This window comes from Xenopus laevis, chromosome 5L, assembly GCF_017654675.1.
Source record: "Xenopus laevis strain J_2021 chromosome 5L, Xenopus_laevis_v10.1, whole genome shotgun sequence".
NCBI lineage: Eukaryota > Metazoa > Chordata > Amphibia > Anura > Pipidae > Xenopus > Xenopus laevis.
This window is the reverse complement of record NC_054379.1, coordinates 51049662-51070459: the sequence shown is the minus strand read 5'-3', so window position 1 is coordinate 51070459 and position 20798 is coordinate 51049662. Positions and strand designations below refer to the sequence as shown.

At 37.3% G+C, this 20798-nt stretch overlaps 1 protein-coding gene across 3 annotated transcripts in view; it reads right to left on the bottom strand.

The window, feature by feature from the left end:
• Positions 1–3679: 3679 nt before the first annotated feature.
• Positions 3680–20798, bottom strand: part of trim67.L (tripartite motif containing 67 L homeolog) — a 28813-nt gene continuing 11694 nt past the window's right edge. Inside the window, exons 4-10 of one of the 3 annotated variants that reach the window (XM_041562740.1) lie at positions 17629–17739; positions 9563–9722; positions 7939–8084; positions 7054–7192; positions 6581–6884; positions 6224–6386; positions 3680–4941 (exon numbers count right to left, since the gene is read on the bottom strand). In XM_041562740.1, coding sequence (XP_041418674.1) covers positions 4879–4941; positions 6224–6386; positions 6581–6884; positions 7054–7192; positions 7939–8084; positions 9563–9722; positions 17629–17739 — 1086 coding nt within the window. In that variant the 3' untranslated portion in view covers positions 3680–4878. Of the gene's footprint in view, positions 4942–6223; positions 6387–6580; positions 6885–7053; positions 7193–7938; positions 8097–9562; positions 9723–17628; positions 17740–20798 lie in introns of all 3 variants that reach the window. The other 2 variants (XM_041562739.1, XM_041562741.1) reach the window with 2 other exon arrangements.

Genomic DNA, 20798 nt, shown 5'->3' with positions numbered 1-20798 from the left:
GTAAAAGGTATTGAAAATCTTAGCTATGAGGAAAGACTGGCCAAATTGGGGATGTTCACGCTGGAGAAGAGGCGCTTAAGGGGTGATATGATGACTATGTATAAATATATAAAGGGATCATATAACAATCTCTCTAATGCTTTATTTACCAGTAGGTCTTTCCAGCTGACACGAGGTCACCCATTCCGATTAGAAGAAAAGAGGTTCCGCCTAAATATTCGGAAGGGGTTTTTTACAGTGAGAGCTGTGAAGATGTGGAATTCTCTCCCTGAATCAGTTGTACAGGCTGATACATTAGATAGCTTTAAGAAGGGGTTGGATGGCTTTTTAGCAAGTAAGGGAATACAGGGTTATGGGAAATAGCTCATAGTCCAAGTTGATCCAGGGACTAATCCGATTGCCATTTTGGAGTCAGGAAGGAATTTTTCCCCCTCTAAGGCAAATTGGAGAGGCTTCAGATGGGTTTTTTGCCTTCCTCTGGATCAACTGGCAGATAGGTAGTTAATAAACAAAAAAAAAAAAAAAAGGTTGAACTCGATGGACATGTGTCTTTTTTCAACCTTACTTACTATGTTACTATGTTACTATGTGTCCAAATTTCACCTAGACTTAGAAATAACTTTGCCCTCATTTTGTCCGAATCCCAAAACTAAGCAAGAACGTCAATGGCATACATTGGACTTAGTAAGAGCTATTTCGCACTATCTGGATCGGACACAGTCATGGAGGAAGACAGAAAGACTTTTTGTCATACCGAAGGGCCCAAGGAGAGGTTTTGCTCCTTCAAAGACAACCATTAGTCATTGGATTGTTGGCTGCATAGTGTTAGCCTATCACAAGGCAGGCAGAGAGGTACCAAAGAACCTAAAGGCTCATTCCACCAGAGCTCTGGCTGCCTCCTGGGCGGCAGAAGCCAGGGCTCCGCCTGATGCAATTTGTAAGGCTGCGAGATGGTCTTCCTTACATACCTTTATTAAACATTATAAATTAAATGTCTTTCTCTCCCAAGATGCCAGATTTGGGAGAAAGGTGTTGCAAGCTGTATTGCATTCACAATAAAATATATAAGCAGTATTTGTGTCCCTCCCTTCTTTTTTGGCTTTGGGAATTCTCACGTTGGTGAAGCGCTGCCATGGGTGGCTTGGGAAATAGAGAAATTTTATCTACTCACCGTAATTTCTATTTCCAAGTCACCTTCCATGGCAGCATTCACCAACTTCCCTCCCTTTCTTAGAGCTTGGATACATAGACAAGGAGGAAGCGGTGGAGGGCGGATATTATAGGGGGTTGAATTAACCCGTTCCTGTCCAGTGACCTGAGGGGCGGGGAATACTCACGTTGGTGAATGCTGCCATGGAAGGTGACTTGGAAATAGAAATTACGGTGAGTAGATAAAATTTCTCTATTTTGTAATCCATATTTTCAATCATACAATCTTGTAATGGTGCTTTATCTTATGTGAGACTACAGACTTCTGATGTAATTTTATTGTTTTGTCAATTTTTTTCATACTGTTTATTTTAAAAATGTCAATCAATATAAACATACCATCTAATATTTTGAGATCATTTTTTAGATACCCTTGCATTTATCAATAATTTGTATTTAAACATTTGTATTAAAAAATTTTGCTAATTATATACATACTAGATCCACTGGCTAAACAAAAATAGATCCTTAAAGCAATACTATATGATTCATTGTCTAAATTGTGTTTTTATGGGTTGGGGCAGTTGCATGTATTGCTTTATTAATTGTTTCCACCATGGCTTTAATTATTAGAAGGATTTCATTATCAAAACAATAAGAAATGCTTCTGTAATTTATGCAGCAAGAGCTGAAAGCTTCTAATCCTTAGCAATTAGTACATTGGAGGTGATGATACAATGTAACCTTTTGAAAATAAAGTAGGTAATATTCTGAGTGTACAGATTACAGATTTACCTGGTGAATGTTAGGAAACAAACACAGAAGCCACAGGGAAGAAAGCCGTCAGTTATCTGTTATGCCACTGCATAATGTCAGTATCCCCAACCCTTATAAGCCATCAGATGTAGAAAAAAATTCAAGCAGCTCAATGATGTTTAGTTTTATTATATTTTTCCCATATGGCATTCCCTCTGTTGTCATCTATATTCTGATTATGGAACATAATGTAATAATAGTTGCTAGGACCAAACTTTAATTTTATGCAAATTCACAAACTTGACACTTTACAAATCCATTAATTTATTGAGAAGCCCTCGGCACAAAACATCAAGGCAGCATTTAATAATACTTAAATTAGGAATGCACCGAATCCAGGATTCGGCCTTTTTCAGCAGGATTTGGCCGAATCCTTGTGCCGAACCGAATCCGAAACGCTTAATTTGCATATGCAAATTAGGGGGAAATCATGTGACTTTTCGTCACAAAACAAGGAATTAAAAAAATATATTCCACTTTTTCCTTCTGGACCCTAATTTGCATGTTCAAATTAGGATTCTGACTCGGTTCGGTAATCGCCACATGAGCGTTTTTTTTTTAATTTGTTTTCTTTATTATTTTGATATTCTTTGTTTGATATACATATATACTGTATATGTTGATTTATTGTATTTTTCAAACTTTCATCATAAAATATACATTTAGATTAATTTTATAATGTTAATAATTGTTGCCTTTGTTATTCAGTGTTTCCTTTCTTTTGGCCAGCTAGGAGACAGAGCCAAAGATATAGCCTCATTTTGAATATTTTTAAGTGTTTGATGGAAAAAAAATGGCAAAATTATCCATGATTTTATTCACACTGCAATTTTTTTTTTTTTTTTAAACAAATTCTAGTGTAATTGGAAAAGTAGGCCCTTAATGTGATGAGTGCACTATTTGCAGTAAGATGAACCATGTAGAAGTTGGAATGGTTACAATTTATATGCGGGTTGAAACCCTACACTTGCCATGGAGCAGGAGAAAAGGGGACCAGAATGTCCATGCAGAGAGCACAATTATGCCCTCTGTACTAGTACAACTAATATCCATTTTTTTTCTCACCGTGCCTCATTGCTGAAACAGTACTGGATGTATCATCATGTATTATAATGATTATGTCCACCTTTTCCACTGAAATGACAGCTGTGATGTGAATGAAAACCCTGTTCTTAAATTGCTATTGGGGTGCCTGTTTCATTTTTATTGGAAAACCAAATTTTCTTATTTTTGTCGCATAAATATTTAGGGGAGGACAATGAGAGGATGCTGTATGGTAGTGTAACTACCATGGGGAAAAGTCCAACAAGTGTATGTCACAATTTATAATCCAAACACCCCTGTGTGAAGATGCTTTCGGTGTAGGGCATACACTGTAACATAACATTAAAGGAGCCCCACATATTTGTATTCACTTGTGCACACAGTCACAATAAATGGAGTAACTACCCCATTCGCATGTTATATGGGGTGAGTGCAGCACCTTAATATTTTGAGCAGCAACCGTGGAAGCAAATCAAACACTTGAGGGGAGGGGGGTCTGAGGGGACAGGGGGCCCAGTCCAGTAAAGATAGATGTAATAATAAAGATTAATAAGGAAGTTTAGCCGCCCCAAAAACTCCCATATATTATAGTATTTCATACTCAAACAAAAATTTCACCATCCTCCCTGACGCAAACATATACAGATGGAGAGTGTTTGCATTACCCGCATGGCGGAGCATGGGGAAAGAAAGTTATGCCCCATGTGCTGTATGTGAATTTTCACTGCAGCAAGCAATTTTTCAATTGTATTAAATTGTATTTAATTTTACTGTTGCAAAAATGAAAAGAAAAATAAATTACAAACACAAGTGAGAGAGAGCACATGAATGTGTTTGTGTGTACATACAGTATGCATCTAATTTGTAGTTCAATTAGATCCCAATTACAGGAAGAAGCCATGTTTATCCAAATGTGTAACTTCAAAACATATCCCATGTACAGCTCATTACTAATAGCTAATTAGGTACTTTTATTCTCTGGTTTCTAACTTTCCTTAGATACAGCCAAGTCAGCTTTTCACATTCTCATTGTAGATGTTACCCATGACAAAGTAATATAATTTGCGCACACAGTACTATGTGCACTTATATGAAATAATCAGTAAGCTCCATTATTTAAGAGTATATTATAATTCTGTGTATTTACAGACCCTATTTATTTAGCACTTGGAGATAAAATTATGATTGCCTTTTAGGCCAAATCATCCCATGTTCATAGGTCACCCTGTATTCCATGTTTTCTGTAAACCAGGCAATACCACAACCTCTTGGTCCAGAAAATAATCCCATGAAAATGGAATTTCTTTAGAGGTGTCTATAATATACATAAACTTAGCACCAAAGGCTGGGTTCAACACTTGTGACAGCCTCTAGAGATCTACCTTATCACAAACAACACCACAAATAACTGGTTTACAATTTTTGTTAACACTTCACCACAGACAGTTATCACATTTTTTTATGATCTTAAGCTACATCCCACAAGAAACTGTGTGCACGTCCTTTCCCATGTTCTTATGTCTCCTTTGGAGAGTTGATATGTAATACAGAAAACCTCACATTGTTTTACTTATAGCCTGCATATCCCAGTTTTATCTATATTTTGTTGTGCACAACTGAATATTTTTATTTATACAATAAAACTTACTATTGGTTGTATACCATGTACCACAAACCCTTGTTTTTATAATTTGAAAATCATTTTATAAATTAAATTCCATCATGGAAAAATACATCTCGTGAAGACACCCAATTTATGATTTTTGCTAAAAAAATTAAAATTTGGTTCATAAGGTAGAGTTTTATGACAGTTGCATACAAGTTATAAAAGAAAGACATGTAAAAGCCTGCACCGGTTTCAGGGTTACATCAGTTTTTGGGCTTGGTCTGCCTGTAGATCATTGGCACTTCAAGTCCTGTGTGAAGAGTCACCTGTAGGAATAAGATATGATAGATAATATGCTTCTGGATCAAAAATATAAATACAGTTATTTATACACCATATTAATGAATGATTTAGAGAATGAGATGCAAGGTTGGTGTTACCGACTCTCCAAAACAAGCACTCCTGTAACCTGGAATAAGCAATACAATATTTTGTATCAGCATTAAATATATTTTACATATACCCACAGCTATCTACAAATATTAACTGTTTTTCTTGGCCTTTCAACAAAACTACAGTGTACTTTCTTTCCATCTGTGGTTACAGACTTTAATCCTAGGTGCAGATTTATCAAAATGTGAGTTTAGAGCTTATTGAATAAAACTTACCCACGTTCTATTAATTTCTATGGGATTTTTAGAATTGTATTTACCAATTGGTAAACGATAGAACTTACTGATTGATAAGTACAGTTCTAAAAATACATAGGCATGAATAGAACATGACTGAGTTTTTATTTATAAAGCGCTAAACTCACATTTTGATAAATCTGCCCCCTAGTGCCCATGGAGCCACTTCGTTGGCCATAACCTTCACCCCCTGTAGTTATAAAAGTATGGGAACTGTTATCCAAAATGCTTGGGACTTAGGGTAAACGCATAATAGATCTTTCCGTAATTTGGATCTTTGGACCTTAAGTCTACTAGAAAATCATGTAAACATTAAAAAAATGTAATATGCTGGTATTGCTTCCAATAAGGATTCATTATATCTTAGTTTGGATCAAGTACAAGGTACTGTTTTATTATTACAGGAAAAAGGAAATGATTTGGATTTGGATAAAGTGGAGTCTAGGGGAGACAGCCTTTCTGTAAATCAGAGCTTTCTGCCTGACAATTACAAAATGCTAAATTTTATCAGCATGATCTTGGACATGGGTTTTAGAATAAAAACATTTATTGAAATTGCCTTCCAACAATTAGGTCACCTATTAACATTGTTTTTTTTTGTGGGGGGGGGGGTTCTTTGTAGCTGCAGATACTAACTGCTTGGCAATGATGAGTCAGTCTTCAATAAACAATAACAACTTGTTATGATATGGTCCAAAAATCACCCAATTTAGAATCTTAAATAAGCACAGATATTATAGATAAACCAAAAAATCCTGCCCTTATTTAACATTTTAATCAGACCTGATCCCAACAGTAATATTGGTTATTTTAAATAATAGTTAGCTATATTTCAGAATCATTAGGAAATTAATATTTGCTGTCAAAGGTGGTTGTACTTCTCTATATATATAAATATATAGCAAATGCAGTGGCTCACCTGTACATTCCGATTGAGACTTACTGCTGGCATGAACACACCCTCAATGTTCTCAAATGCTATGGGACCCTGCTGCTTCCCATTAATATGAAATATCAAAATGCGTTTAACTAGATCCAAAAGAATACCAACTGTAGTTCCCTTGCACACACCGCCTTCTGCCCTGTGAAGCCAAAGAATCAAAAATAGTTATTGGCTAAACCAATGCTTTTATAGATATACTCATATACAGTATAACCTTAATGGTATACTGGTTTGCATAACCTCTGATCTGTAATTCTGATTCTGACAGCAAAAGGAGCACAATAAAGAAAATTGTGATAATTCGAACCATAGGTAGATTTATTTACTGCTTACCGGTTGGTATGAGAGTTGCAGTGCATAAACCAGCTTCGATTATTATCCACATACATGGCCCAAGCTTTGTCATCCTTTCCTAGCATCATATCTTTTACAACATTAATTCTTGCAACACCAAAAGCGGGATCAGGATGGTTATCATATCGATCAACTTGTATCTCCCAGTAATGAATGCCTTTGGAGAATGCAGCAGTACCCAATACCACTCGGTCATCATAGCTACTGCAAGTGGCTGTCATATTTTCATTGGACAACACTATGTCCCGATGTGCAGCATTAGAGTCAAAGGTAAAAAAGGCCACTAGGATAAAACAAAATATATATTTAAATATAAAATCATATGGGAAATAAACCAATATTTCAGAACTCATGAACTGGGATTATCTATCAATCTGTGATGGAAGCCTTCTTTGATCAACACCTGAAAAGTTTTAAGTTTCCTCCCCTGTGTAGAACACATGTAAACTTACCATCAGATGTCTGCAGAACGACAGTCTTGCTATAAGGTCCAAGTCCTGTAGCATTAAATGCCTTGACTCTTGCATTATACGTGCTATTGAAGTGAAGTCCATCAATCGTGCATAATGTCTCCTTTCCCAAGTAAACTTCCTAAACATGTCCAGAGGACAGAAAGTACACTAGACCATTATTTGCTACTTGTAACAGGGCAAGGTATAAGTTCAATTTATACATAGACGATCCAGGGCAGGCCTCTGGGCAGTGAGTGCCAATAAAGTCTGATGAATATTTTTCAGCCAAATATCAGACTCATGTAATGAGTACATCCTAAGACTAAAGTGATTATTCTAATTAGCTATGAAAGTTACCCTCCCTTGCTCGTACTTGTCTCACTCTTAACCAGTGCAGAGGCAGGAACCATTGGCACCCACGGAACAGAAGATAAAATGTGCACATGCCCAACCCCATCCTGCTCCATTTTCCTCCCTCCCTGCAAGCAGATATATAATGCATCCATACTAGCTCCTCCTGTTAGTTAATGGCATTTTCAGCATATTATAACACTGGTGACATAATTTTACGGGGGTTGCCATAACAGTATAACACACAGTGCTAGCATGCTAAATACATCCTAAAATCCAGTAGGTGTAGGGAACAAATACAAGGAAACAGGAAAGTTATTTGTAGAGGATATTTTTGAATGCCAATGGTTGATTCTTTTGTTATATTCCATTCCAAAACCTATGCTTTATTTCAGAATTCTGGCGAGGAGGATAAACCCATTAAACCATTGGTTTCTTTGAAGCATAATGTGTAGGCCTTTTTAGTACCACAATGGATATCCGGTATGACTCAATAAAATTTTTTTTTTTTTAAAAAAAAGGCTGATTACGTACCCTAAAAGGACCACCATCTCCATCATCAAGTTCTAGGATGTATCCATCAACTGGATTGTGGGTGAAAGGTGGCATTCTCCATGCCAGGGTAACACTGTTATTCCTAGTGCAGCATTTCTCCAGCTGAAGCAGAGGTACTGGGGGTACTGTAATGGGAACTGCGCACAGATTAGTGTAACCCTTTCATTCCCCTACAAAAAACTTTGTAATTATATGCAGTATATTTGTCATACAGAGGAGGTTAGGCACGTTTCGATTGACCCAGTCAAGAATATTATGTAGCCAATCATAACTGGAGATGAGAGACACCAATCTAAAAGATACAGTCTTTAAAGGAGAAGGAAAGGAGAAGGAAAAGGTTAAAACTAAGTAAGCCTTATCAGAAAGGTCCATATAAATATACCAGTAAGCCCCCAAAGCAGTGCCGCTCTGAGTCCCCTGTCAAAAGAGACACTGCAATTCTTTCCTTCTATTGTGTACACATGGACTTCTGTATCAGACTTCCTGCCTTCAGCTTAAACCTCATTGCCCTGGGCAAGAGCATGCTCAGTTTAATACTGCAGCTCCTATTCTAAACAAACAGAGAGTTTCTAGAGCTTTTTACTCAGGTATGGTAAAACATTCTACAGAATAAATATAGCATTTTAGCTTGCACTATTGCAGCTAATCTATTGGCAATAAAATGCCTCTGTAGCTTTCCTTCTCCTTTAAACTTGTCACAGGGGGTCAACATCTTGGAAAGTTTCTGTGACACTCACATGCTCAGTGGACTCTGAGCAGCTGTTGAGAAGCTAAGCTAGGCATATTTGGAGACACAGATCTTCCTAGTCATAGCATAATCGGCAACAGAATAACATAATGTGCTATATGAGCAGCACATTATGGCACATCCTATGGGGTCCTGGAGTATCTGGTGATGTATTTCTATAATTCAGTTGTGCAGGTATTAGGACTTTGGGAAGCATAGTCTCCCCAAAAAGAGGTCAACTGCTAAATATTAATATACAGTGTATAATTTCTCCAGCAGAAACCTTCCATTGATCATATATTAAATACCAGTAAAAAATAAAAGTACCAATATAAAGCATGGGTCTTGGGTGTTTGGGTGGAGGTTATCAAATCTCTTTTTCATTGATCTTTGCAATGTGTAATTTCTGGTGTGAGACCTTTGTACTAAATGTCTCCATAATATAAATAAAGTTTCTGCTAAAGAACTATAACTCTGCATTTGTTTTTTTTGTGAACCTCAAAAGTGATAAGGCTTGCTGATGAATTAGCAGTGGTATGCAAACTGGTGGGGTTATTGGACATATACTTCATGGGTCAATACCTTGATGGACTGGAGAAGAACCAAGTATTTACAGAATCACAAAAGCTTACTGGATTTGAGACCAAGAAACTCCCAATTTCCCTTACACAATCAGATTTCGAATTAAACAAATTTATAAAGAACAATGTTGTAAACAATCAATTTGCCAATCAGCAGATACAGTTTTCCATCTCAACCAGTGACTGAATAATAACAGTAGGTCTCTCACCACAGGTTTTCAGCACATAATCAAAGGTAAAGAAAATACAATTGATATTAAACACAAAGAAAGAAGAAATGGAATTGTGAGCTCACCCTTACATTTCATCTGGATAAAATCCAGCTGGTGAATAGCCTGCAACAAAGGCTCACTGTCCAAGGTGAGGTCAAATTCAGGAGATACTTTGGGTTCTAAAGCCCCTTTCACCCACTGTTCTTGAGAACCTTGAACCCGCTTTATTAAAGCATCTGAAATCTTCAAAAGAGAACATAAAAAGAGTCAAAGCAATAGTTAGCCTAGCATCAGTGAAATTCATTTTGACATTTTTATTCCTATATGGGATATACAAAAACAGCTGAATTATGCACAGTATTTTTTTTAAAAAGTTTTATTTATTTGTTTGAACAACAACATATTTGTCGATGAGTATAATAAAGCATTTCTTCTTCATGCATGTGTTAGAACCATCTTTTGTACATTTTCCCCGGCAAGCCAGGGTACATATGAATGGAAAAACTTTTTTTTTTATATATTCTCTTAATTTATAACAAACACACTACAAATAAAAAGGGGGTTTAGGCCATGGAGGTTATTCAGTATACTCAACCGCCCCTATCTAAGGGGTCATTTATCTGCTGTCTTGTGCTGCAGCTGAGTCCAGTGTATCTGCCCACGGACCCCAGACTTTTTCAAATTTGTCTTGGCAACCTTGTCTCAAATAGGTTTGTAAAGTGGTAAGGCCTCATTTATCAAGGATAAGGCGTAGGAGGTTTGGGCAGCTTCCATGACAGAAGAATTGTTTTCCTAGCATAGAAATATAGAAGCTGCAACAGGGAGCATCTATGCTTATCGGGCACTATATTTTCCACCAGTCCCAGGAGACATGCTTCTGGTGATCGCACATTAGGCAAATCCAGCATTTGTTCTATGAATGTCGTTACTTTTGCCCAAAATTTTTTTTTTTTATTATTTGCCACAAGGCCCATGGAATGCAGCCTCACTGGCGTGTGGTAGGTTCTGTGTATTGTACGGTACTGTATTAAAGTATCATTGCTACAAATTACAGTGGGTAAGTAGGAATGAGTAACGTCCTCCCAGATGCCCATGCTTGCAATCATCCTTGATTCGTACAATCGGATCTTTGCGTCTATGGCCAGCTTTATTCAGCAACAGTGTGAGCCATGCACTTATTGAAAAGTTGCAACATTTATGCCCATTAATGTAATTTTCTGCCATTATTTCAATAATGTAACTGCATAGTAAAATTTTTTCCTAATATAGTGCTGAGATGAGGACTGAATGAATGGAACTTTAAATTGCACATTTATAGCAGAACTATCACACTCCCCATTAGATAAATTGAGTGGCTCAGTGTGCCAGATGGTGATGGTTAAGTCTGCTTCTTGTGCGGCTTCACATTTTTAATTTCTTTTAAAGTATAAAGTGTAAAGTATACATGTATTTTATTATTAAAGGGGTATTAAAAGCTGCAGTTTACTTTAGGATTAACATTTAGTATGATATAGATATATTATGAGAAAACCTGTAGTTAACCAATTAACTCAGAGCTTGGGCTTGTACTCTTTTTCGTAAAACGAAGCAGCTTGGGGCACCTTTTTTGGTAGCTCTGACACCACTATTTTTGAAGAATTTCATGGTTTGTTCATGCGCTCTTTTCTTTGTTCTGCTTTGGTGGCCCAGGACCAGCGCATATGTAGTACAGTAAAATGGCCAACTTAATTCTACTGTGAAAATGCCAGTCCTGAACCTACGAAAGAAGGTTCAGGACTGGCAAGGGCTCCCATAGAAAGTACCCCAAGCCAGTGCTTTTTCAGCAAAGAGAAGCACCAGTCCAGGGTCTGAGGTAAGCAATTATATTGACTGGGGGGTGACATGGAATACAGCTTTCCATTTCCTTGAACACCCAGGGTGTTTTAAGCAGTATTTCTGAAGCTAACATATATATTTGTTTTATATTCTGTGTTGGGAACCAAAGTCCTTCTTAAATGTTTGCATTGCAGGGCTGGCATACAACAAATGTGTTAAATTGCTCCAGTGCAGTTACCCTATGTTTGCTGCCTGCCAGGTTTTGACCCGGACAGCCCAGTTTTCAGGAGGGCTGCCTGGGTCAAAACTGCCTGCCCTGTTTTCCGAATTAGGAAAACTGGGCAGTACTCTATCGGATTGATACAGTGATCAAACAATCTCCAGATTATAGCCCCACCCCTGATGTCACTGGGCTCCAGCCCTGTTATAGGCTCCACCCTTGATGTCACCCGCCACACCCCCGTGACATCACTGCCCGGCCCCCTACCCTATGAAATCTTTGCTTTCCTTCTCAAACATGCTGTTGGCTTACTTAAAACTAAATGGTTATTGGTTCCTGTTGGTAAATGTACCAATAAATTTGCCCGTATGTGTAAATATGAATGTTGGACTACACAATGAACAGGGTATGGAATTCCATTAATTTGTGGCTAAGATGGGAGATACTTAATTCCTGTGCCTACTAACCTAGAAACTGTATGTATGTATGTATATTTTCATTTTTATAGAGCTCCTTGAGGGCAAAGCACTGTATAGTAGAACAATAAATTAGTATCACAAACAGGGGATCATTGCAATAATAAATACAATATTAAAATACAATTCACATAAGTATAAAGTATAGTTACAATACAGATTATGTGCTTAGTGTCATGGAGCTAAATGGTGGAGGTCCCTGTCCTGTCTAAATGTCAGGGTAACTTACAAACAGTTCTCAGTTCTGGTGTTATGCAGGTGCTCCAAGAGGTAGTCTTTGAGTTTAGTTCTGAAAACATTGAAAGAGGATTCTCTCCAAATAGACTGGCATTCCAAATATAAAGAGCAGCTAGACAGAAGGGTTTGGTGTGGGAAACAGCAGTAGAAGTGGAGGGTGCAACCAAGCAATTGCTCTGAGAGCAGTGGAAATTTCAGGAACATATACAGAGACAAGAGATGAGATGTAATTAGGTGCAGAGGATGTGAGCAGAGGATAATTCTGGCAGCAGTATTTAATACTGACAGTAGAGGGGAGAGATGGGAGTTATGGAAGCCTGTTAGTAGATGAATACAGTAATCTAGGATAGAATGATGCATGAGTGTTTTGGCCATAGCGGGTGAAAGAAAGGCATGGATTTTGGCAATATTCCATAAGAAAAAGTGACAGGATTTGACAGTGGTGTTACTATGATCGGAGAAAGAGAGAAAGGAGTCAAGATTACCTAGAGCCAGCTTGGTGAGTTGACAGGTTTAATGAGCATGCCATCAACAGAGATAGTAAATGTGGAAGTAGGACCAGGCTTAGGTGGAAAGATGATTAGTTCAGTTTTAGTTAGGTTGAGTTTATGGTGGGTGGCGTTGGTTTATCCAGTTGTAGATTGCTAGTTCGAGATTTGAGCCTCAGTTCCAGCTGTTAATAAAGGGGTGGGTAAATATATGTGGGTATCATTAGCATATAGATGATAATTAAAGCCAAATGAGTGGATGAGATCTCTTAAAGACAGGTGTACAGGGAGAACAACAACGGACCAAGTACAGAGCCTTGCAGTACCCCTACATTAAGTGAAACTGGAGGTGAGGTTTCGTTAGCATAGGAGACAGTGAATGATCGCTTAGAAAGGTAAGAATAGAGCCAAGATGCAGCCCGGTTACGGATACCAAGCGAATACAGAATTTACAGCAGGAGAGAGTGGTCAACCGTATCAAATGCAGATGTTAGGTCAAGGAGGATAATGATAGAGAAGTGGCCTTGGGCTTTGGCAACCTGAAGATCATTTGTAACTTTGCACAACGCAGTCTCAGTAGAGCAAGCAGGCCAGAAACCAGATTGCAGAGGGTCCAACAGATTATGAGCATGTAGAAAGTTAATAACATGGGAGAATCCAATACGTTCTAGGAGCTAAGAGTCAAGCAAGTGAGACAGGACGGTAATTCAACAGACAGGATAGGTCAAGTGTGGCCTTTTTAAGAATAGGCTTTGCACAGGCCTGTTTGAAACAAGAAGGGAAGGTTCCAGAAGCTAGAGATGTGAGAAAGTGCTGGAGTAAGTTCAGCAGCACAGTATTTAAGAAGGCATATGGTCAATAGAGCAAGTTGTGAGTGGGGAGGACAAGAGCTGGTTTGCATTAGTAGAGGTAGGGATCTGATTGTGGATGGACTCTACATTGTCTTTAAAGAAATCAACAAAGGAGTGTGTATCAGGCTGACTGATAATTTTGATGAGGAATGGAGAAGAGTATTGAATAAAGGCATTGTGGGTTGGATTTTTTATTGTTTATAAGGGTACTGTAGTACTCTTGCTTGGCCTTTAACAAGGCAGAATTGAGGGATGAGAGTAGAAATTTATAGTGAATAAAGTCTGCTTGTGTATGTGATTTTTTTCCACATACGTTCAGCAGATCTTTTACAGGAGCATAAGGTCTGGTTTGTGAATTCAGCCAGGGCCGTGGAGTTTGAGCATGAGTACGCTTAGCCTGTAAAGGGGCAAATGAGCCAGTGTGGAGGATAGTATGTGATTATGCTCACTTACCAGGACCTCGACCTGAAAGACTGAGCTAAGGATGGGAGGTCAATGCCACATGTATCCCAAATCCAAATGCAGTGGTTAAAACAACAGGAAAGATCCTTTCTTTAGTACAATGTATTGTGGAAATTATATGATAATATTGCTACATCTCATTACAAAGCAATAATATAACAGTCCATCTAAATAATAGACATAAGCAAGCAAGATGTAGAATTATTAAATGTTGTGCTAGATATGTAAAAAGCAAAACTAATCTATAGACTTGTAATGTAATGCCTGTATTTCAGCTACAACTCCTATTTATTATTGAAAAAAATTAACCAGTATTCTCTAGTACTTCTATATTACTGACCTGTTACATTTACCTCCTTTCTTTTTGTGGGACATGATTCATGGCCATGTTAAGGTTTTTGCCTTCCACATTCACTACATTTTAATCTAGGTCATGGATCTGCAAGCTTCTGCTGTTCAAAGGATTACTTGCAAGCAAATAGATGTCACTAGATGCTAGAAAATGTAGTTCAGCAACAATTGAAGAGTGAATCATAGCAAAACCTTGATCTAGGTCACAGATGTTAATCTTTTCCTGAGCAGCCAATAATTATGCGGAGTTCTAGATGGTAGACTAGCAACAGCTAAACACTTGTTTTCCTGTTATATGATCTTCAGTTAGTACTCCAAAAGATGATGGCTGCATCAGGTGTAGACTAATCTTTAAGAAACAGATTACCAAAAATGTAGAGCAAGGCAGCTTGGGACTGGATATAAGAAACTGCATCACTCATCCCTCAGGGATCATTTAGAAACCATGGGGTATGGTGCAAAATGCAAAAAAAACAAATGCCCATGTTTATTGCATTGCGTTTCCCCTGGTGAGCACCAACAGGACCTGCACCCCACCCCCCAATTAAGACATTGCTGTCTGCACTTGGCTTGAACACTGCAAATTGTCCCCTATACTTTGTGTTGGATTGGAAATCCAGCAGAGGATTCTGAGCACATTATTCAGTGGCACAGGGGACCTGTATTTTAAAAACAAAAGTACAAGGCTCTGGGGGCACTTTGCATCCTGTGATGCTCCGGCCTTGCACCAGGTAACTTATATCATGCAAGAAAGGGGTGTGCAAGGGGATGCCCAACATGCCAACCCTACTGTAGTAAGTGCAACTTGCCTGTCAGTGATGGGTGGATGCAGGGAGCATTTTAGCAATGATAGTAGATGCTACTTGATTGGATAGCTGTTTACCACTTATTGTTATTAGTAACCATTTAAATGATTGCTCTAGTCAAAGTCCAATCAAAAGGCTTGGCATATGAGGCAATGTAGTAATGGTACAGAACTGTGGAAATGAATACAAGGATACCAAGTGAAGCTTGTAAATAAATGATTTGAAATGTTAAAGGAAACCTTTATGTTTAACTCTTTCATAAAAACAGAGGAATTCAACAGTTAGCCTACAATGGAGGCACCTGTGCTAAAACTGGCCACCCCTTTCCAAAAGGAGTGTGTCAAGCATCTTTGCTGAGCAGCTGCAAGATGTTGCTGTTGACCAAATTAATTGCAATTTGAAAAAAAGAAAAAAAGCCTAATTTACAAATTGTAGGGCAGGATGCACAGTGCAAATAATGTGTTTTTGTACTTTTTAACCTGCCGTGTACTTTGCACTATAGCCACATATCTATTGGTTCTAAAATGGAGTGTAAAGACCCGTGTCTGCCGTATGAACACAGGCAGCACTGTATTTATGAGAGATGTGCTTGGGGAGGCACATAGACACCCCCTACCATCCCCTATTCACAGGTGAGCATAGGGTAATACTGCACATGTAGCAGGGGTAGAAGTAAATGACCCTTACAATGGTTTGATTTATCTAAACTACATAAATGAGTAGACATACTTCCTAACATCTGAAAAATAGAAAGAGGGGCAAAAATATTTGCTGCCTGCAGCAAAATGTTTTGGTCACACCCCTGTGTGGCCATGCCCTTAAATGCTATGCCCAGTTTACCAAAACTTACCCCAGACGTGCCAGAAAATTACTACAGAAATGCATAACTAGCATATCAACCCCAGACATACAAGTATAATCACTAAATAACTAAATAAAATAAATAACGAATACAGAATATGATGAAAAAATCAGTATACTGACCCCAAACATGCCAGTATAATTGCTACAAAAAATAGGAAAAAACCCCAGCATATTGACCCTACAACTTCCAGTATAATAACCACAGAAAATGGATAATCAGCTTATTAACTCCAAATGTGCCAATATAATCACTGTAGAAATCACTAGACAAGCCAGTGAGATCACTGTAGAAGCAGGCCTGGATTTGTGGAAAGGCCACCTAGGGTGGCAGGATTTTAGGGGGTGGCATGCTGCCCAACACACCCACATTGGTTCAAAAACACTGGGGATGCGCTGGAGATACAATCATTTTTAAAATTCCCATGCGCCAAGCCCCATTGCTCCGGTCCAGAAGATGAAAATTTGCACAAATAAAGGGGAGGGGACAGGGCCGACGAAAGGCAGTGGGCCTAGGGGCGCCCACTATGTAAATCCGGCCCTGTGTAGAAGCCAATAAGCACTACTTTAACTCCAGACATGCCAGTAAAATCAATGCAGAACAGGATAGATTGAAAGCATTACCTCACGCATGCATGCACAGATGTTGTTTTTTCTCCATGCTCCTACGCTGCTTGTTTCTCTCTCTGTGTAGGAGTATATTTATCAAAGAGTGAAGTTAGAGACCGCCACAGTCCGCTAGCGTGAAATACTGCCTCTCTACATTAATTTCTGAGATTTTTAAAGGCATATTTATCAAATGGGGAACTTTCACTTTGATAAATACGCCTTTAAAAATCCCATAGAAATGAATGGAAAGAGGCGTTATTTCACTCTAGCAGGCTGTTCACTCTTTGATAAATATAACCATATCACTCTCTCTGCCTCCCTCTGCTTGGCTCTTGTAAAAAATCCAAGATATCCAGGTGTTCCAGAGTGATGACCACGCCTGCTTTGTGGCCACACTCCGCCAGTATAATTACTACAGAAAGCAGATGAAGAGTATCCTTGCTTAAACTCCTGTAAAAAAAATCCAAGATGTCCAAAGTGGAATGCATGGCCATGTTGGATTTTTCTTCTTGAGATGCAGGCTGGTAAGAAACAAAGAGAAGCCAGGCAATGAAAAAGACTGGACAGTTGGGAGGTATGTGTGAGTAAACATATGTAGATGTACAACACATTTGTTTTCATGCAAAATGGCAGTTTATTTAGATGAATTGTACTCGTCCTAGAACAGAACAGATAAATACCAACTTGTAAAAATATTTGAGACTTGCATGGGACTCATATTCTGGGAAAGATTAGCTACTTTTAACTTGCCAGGGACACTTGCTAATTCATGGGAATTAGTAGCCAGCTGTTTCTGCCAAGAATATTTGACTTGCAACACAGGTTGTAGAAGTAGTAATAGTAATAGGCCATGGTTATAAAAAGGGCAGTAAGTTTGTGGTTAGTAAACATGTCAAAAATGCGGTTTAAGAAATCCATTGCAGTGCATGTGCTATATTTTCAGATACCTTGCAGTGAAGATAACCAATATTACCTGCAGAAAGCCAGAAGGATCATTTTCCTTAATTACTTCGAGACAATATTCCATGAGGCCTGTCGACTGGCGTAGTTTCAATGTGCAATGATTTATCTGGTCCCAGACAACCTGGAAGTAAATCCACATTTCATATGATCCCTGGGTTTTAGAGAGGATCAAGAAATTGTACTGGTCGGACTATAATATAACAAAGCTAATTATCTGTACCATGTGGGGTTTATCTGTCACGTGGTCTTCCCTGCCTTTTGTAACACAGATTCCCATATTCCTCATTCATATGCCTGCAAACAGTCTGCAGAGATAACCACATACTAAACATTTGTGTGGAAGTTCTCTTGCAGATTAATAAAGGGTTATTAACACTTATTACACATTTCTGAAATGGATGACTGCATGACCTAAAAAAGAGAAACACATTGATTTGTGTCTGGCTTTGCACATTTCCCCATCTGATATATTAAGGTAATCTCTTATTGAATTAAACACACATACTTAAATATACAGGTATAGAACCTGTTACCCAAAATGCTCAGGACCTGGGGTTTTCCGGATAATGGATCTTTCTGTAATTTGGATTGTCATACCGCTTAATACCTTAAATCTACTAGAAAACCATGTAAACATTAAATAAACTCAATAGGCTTGTTTTGCTTCCAATAAGGATTAATTATATCTTACTTTGAATCAAATACAAGGTGCTGTTTTATTATTACAGAGGAAAAGGAAATAATTTTTAAAAATTTAGCTTATTGCTATACATATATATATATATACATATATATATATATATACATATATATATATATACATATATATATATATATATATATATATATATATATATATATATATATATATATATATATATATATATAATGTGTTATCCAGAAAGAAGTTCAGAACTACGAAAAGGCTTAGAAGACTAAAGGAATGAAGATCCAAATTACAGAAAGATCCTTTATCTGGAAAACCCCAGGTGCCGAGCATTCTGGATAACAGATCCCATACCTGTATATGTTGATGTTATCTGTATGTTCCTCTTTACTTTTTAACTATTTTATCATAAATTGATTCTTCAATGGGCAGACAATTAGGTGTTAAAGGGTACTGGCAGGTATGAGTTTCATTAACATTATGGTCAGATCATTATTTATATAATGTCTTTACTTGAGTTTATAAAATATTGTACTAATCTTTTATATAAAAAAAATAATGGGGACTATTATGCAGAATGCATGTAACCTGCATTCTGTACAATACTAAATTCCACTAAATACTAAAGAATTGTATTATTTTTGCATAGGAATTTAGTAACCTAGAATCAAGAATTGATGATATAAACAATACACAACAGGAAATGACATTAGCAATTTGCCATGCTAGAGAACAAGTTTATGAATTATAGATCCCATACTAGTCTTAGACTATGAGGTCATGGAACCTGTCTGGAATGCAGAGGCAAAAAACATTGGTTTATTTTTAAAATAAAAAAGCTGAAAGTTCTATCTATCTATCTATCTATCTATTTATCTATCTGTCTCTCTGTCTATCTGTCTGTGAACATGAACTAGGAGTAGGCAGAAGAACCCTTTATTTTATTTATATTATTTTAATTCTTTTATTGATTTTTGAAGAAGAAAAATTAAATAACAACAAGTGTTACGTATATAGTAAAATGTAGTCTATGGGAGATGGCCTTCCCGTAATTTGGATCATTGTGGATAAAAGGTTACCCGATAACAGATCCCATACCTGTACAATACAGATGGCATTTAGATTACAGACTAAGAAGAGTATTTACAATGACTGGTTTTGAAATCATCCTGAATTCTGTGTCATTTGGAAACATTATGATTATGAAGCTATTAGGATTAGCGTAAATTTCTCCAACCAGGAAAAGCCCACATCTGCCTTATCACAAAGCACTGCCCCTAAACTATAATCCCCTGCACATTTTAGTTTAGACACCAGTAGGGGATATAGGGATCCATACCCATAAGGTTTAAGGCAGGTTTCTTGTGAGAAAAACTTTAAAAGGCATTACAAATTACGATCATAATCTTCCACCATATAATTACTATTATAAATTAGGATTTTTAATTTTCTTTTATATTGCCTTAAATTTAAAAAATGTCTTATTCCAATTTAATATAAAGACATGCTTCTAGTTTTCCGTCCCCAGTACATAATGAATAAAAAAGCAAATGGCGAGCCTAAATCAAGTAATGATTAAGGGCTCATTTATGAGTGCAGGTGCAGTGTGCAAATGCATATCACCATGTTTTTTACCTACAATGCAGCATTTCCTTCCCATAATTCCAGTGCCATTGTGTCAGCCAGGGGCATCATTCCCGGAGCTTTGCTGCAAGATTCTTTAGGCATAATTTTATTGCTCATTTTGACACAATGCACAGTGGGAACCTTGGAGATGCCGTCACTATTGATTTGGCAGTAGCTTCACAGTTCCTCTGTATCAATGGGAGCACTGTACACAATTCATCTCAACACATTGGCAGGGCACACTGGCACTTTAGTTTTAATTTTTGTAACAACTGGGGCAATCTTTGTGTGACTGCAACTTGTGTTTCATAAATGAGCTCTCCTATCTCATGATTCACTCTTGGACCACTCCTTAGATTAAAGTGGAGTGTTTGTGATAAAAAAACAATGGGAAATGTTTTTGCATAAACTGACTTTGGCCCCGGGCCAATCATACCTCATATACCACATTCTTGTCTTAGTACACACTGCTTAGCTGTTGCATTACACTGTAAATATATTTGCATGATAAGAAAATTGACTTGTAAAAACACAAAAATGACCTTAAATACACACAATGACTGATGTGTATATATATATATATATATATATATATATATATATATATATATCTGTGTACTTGTTTTTCTTATACTCTTCACTTACACATATTGTGGATTGCAGTAGACGAATAGACACCATAACTACTGGATACTGATCGGAACTGTACACCTTGTGTGCCACTGGGACTTTGTATATATATTTTTATATTTCTTATTTTTTATTCTTTATTTTTATATATGTTTTTTGGTGTTTACTTTTTTATATAATTTTTTATATATTTTGTATACTTATATGGGGTTGATTTCCACGTATATAAACTTGACAAGCGTTCTTTAGCCATTAGT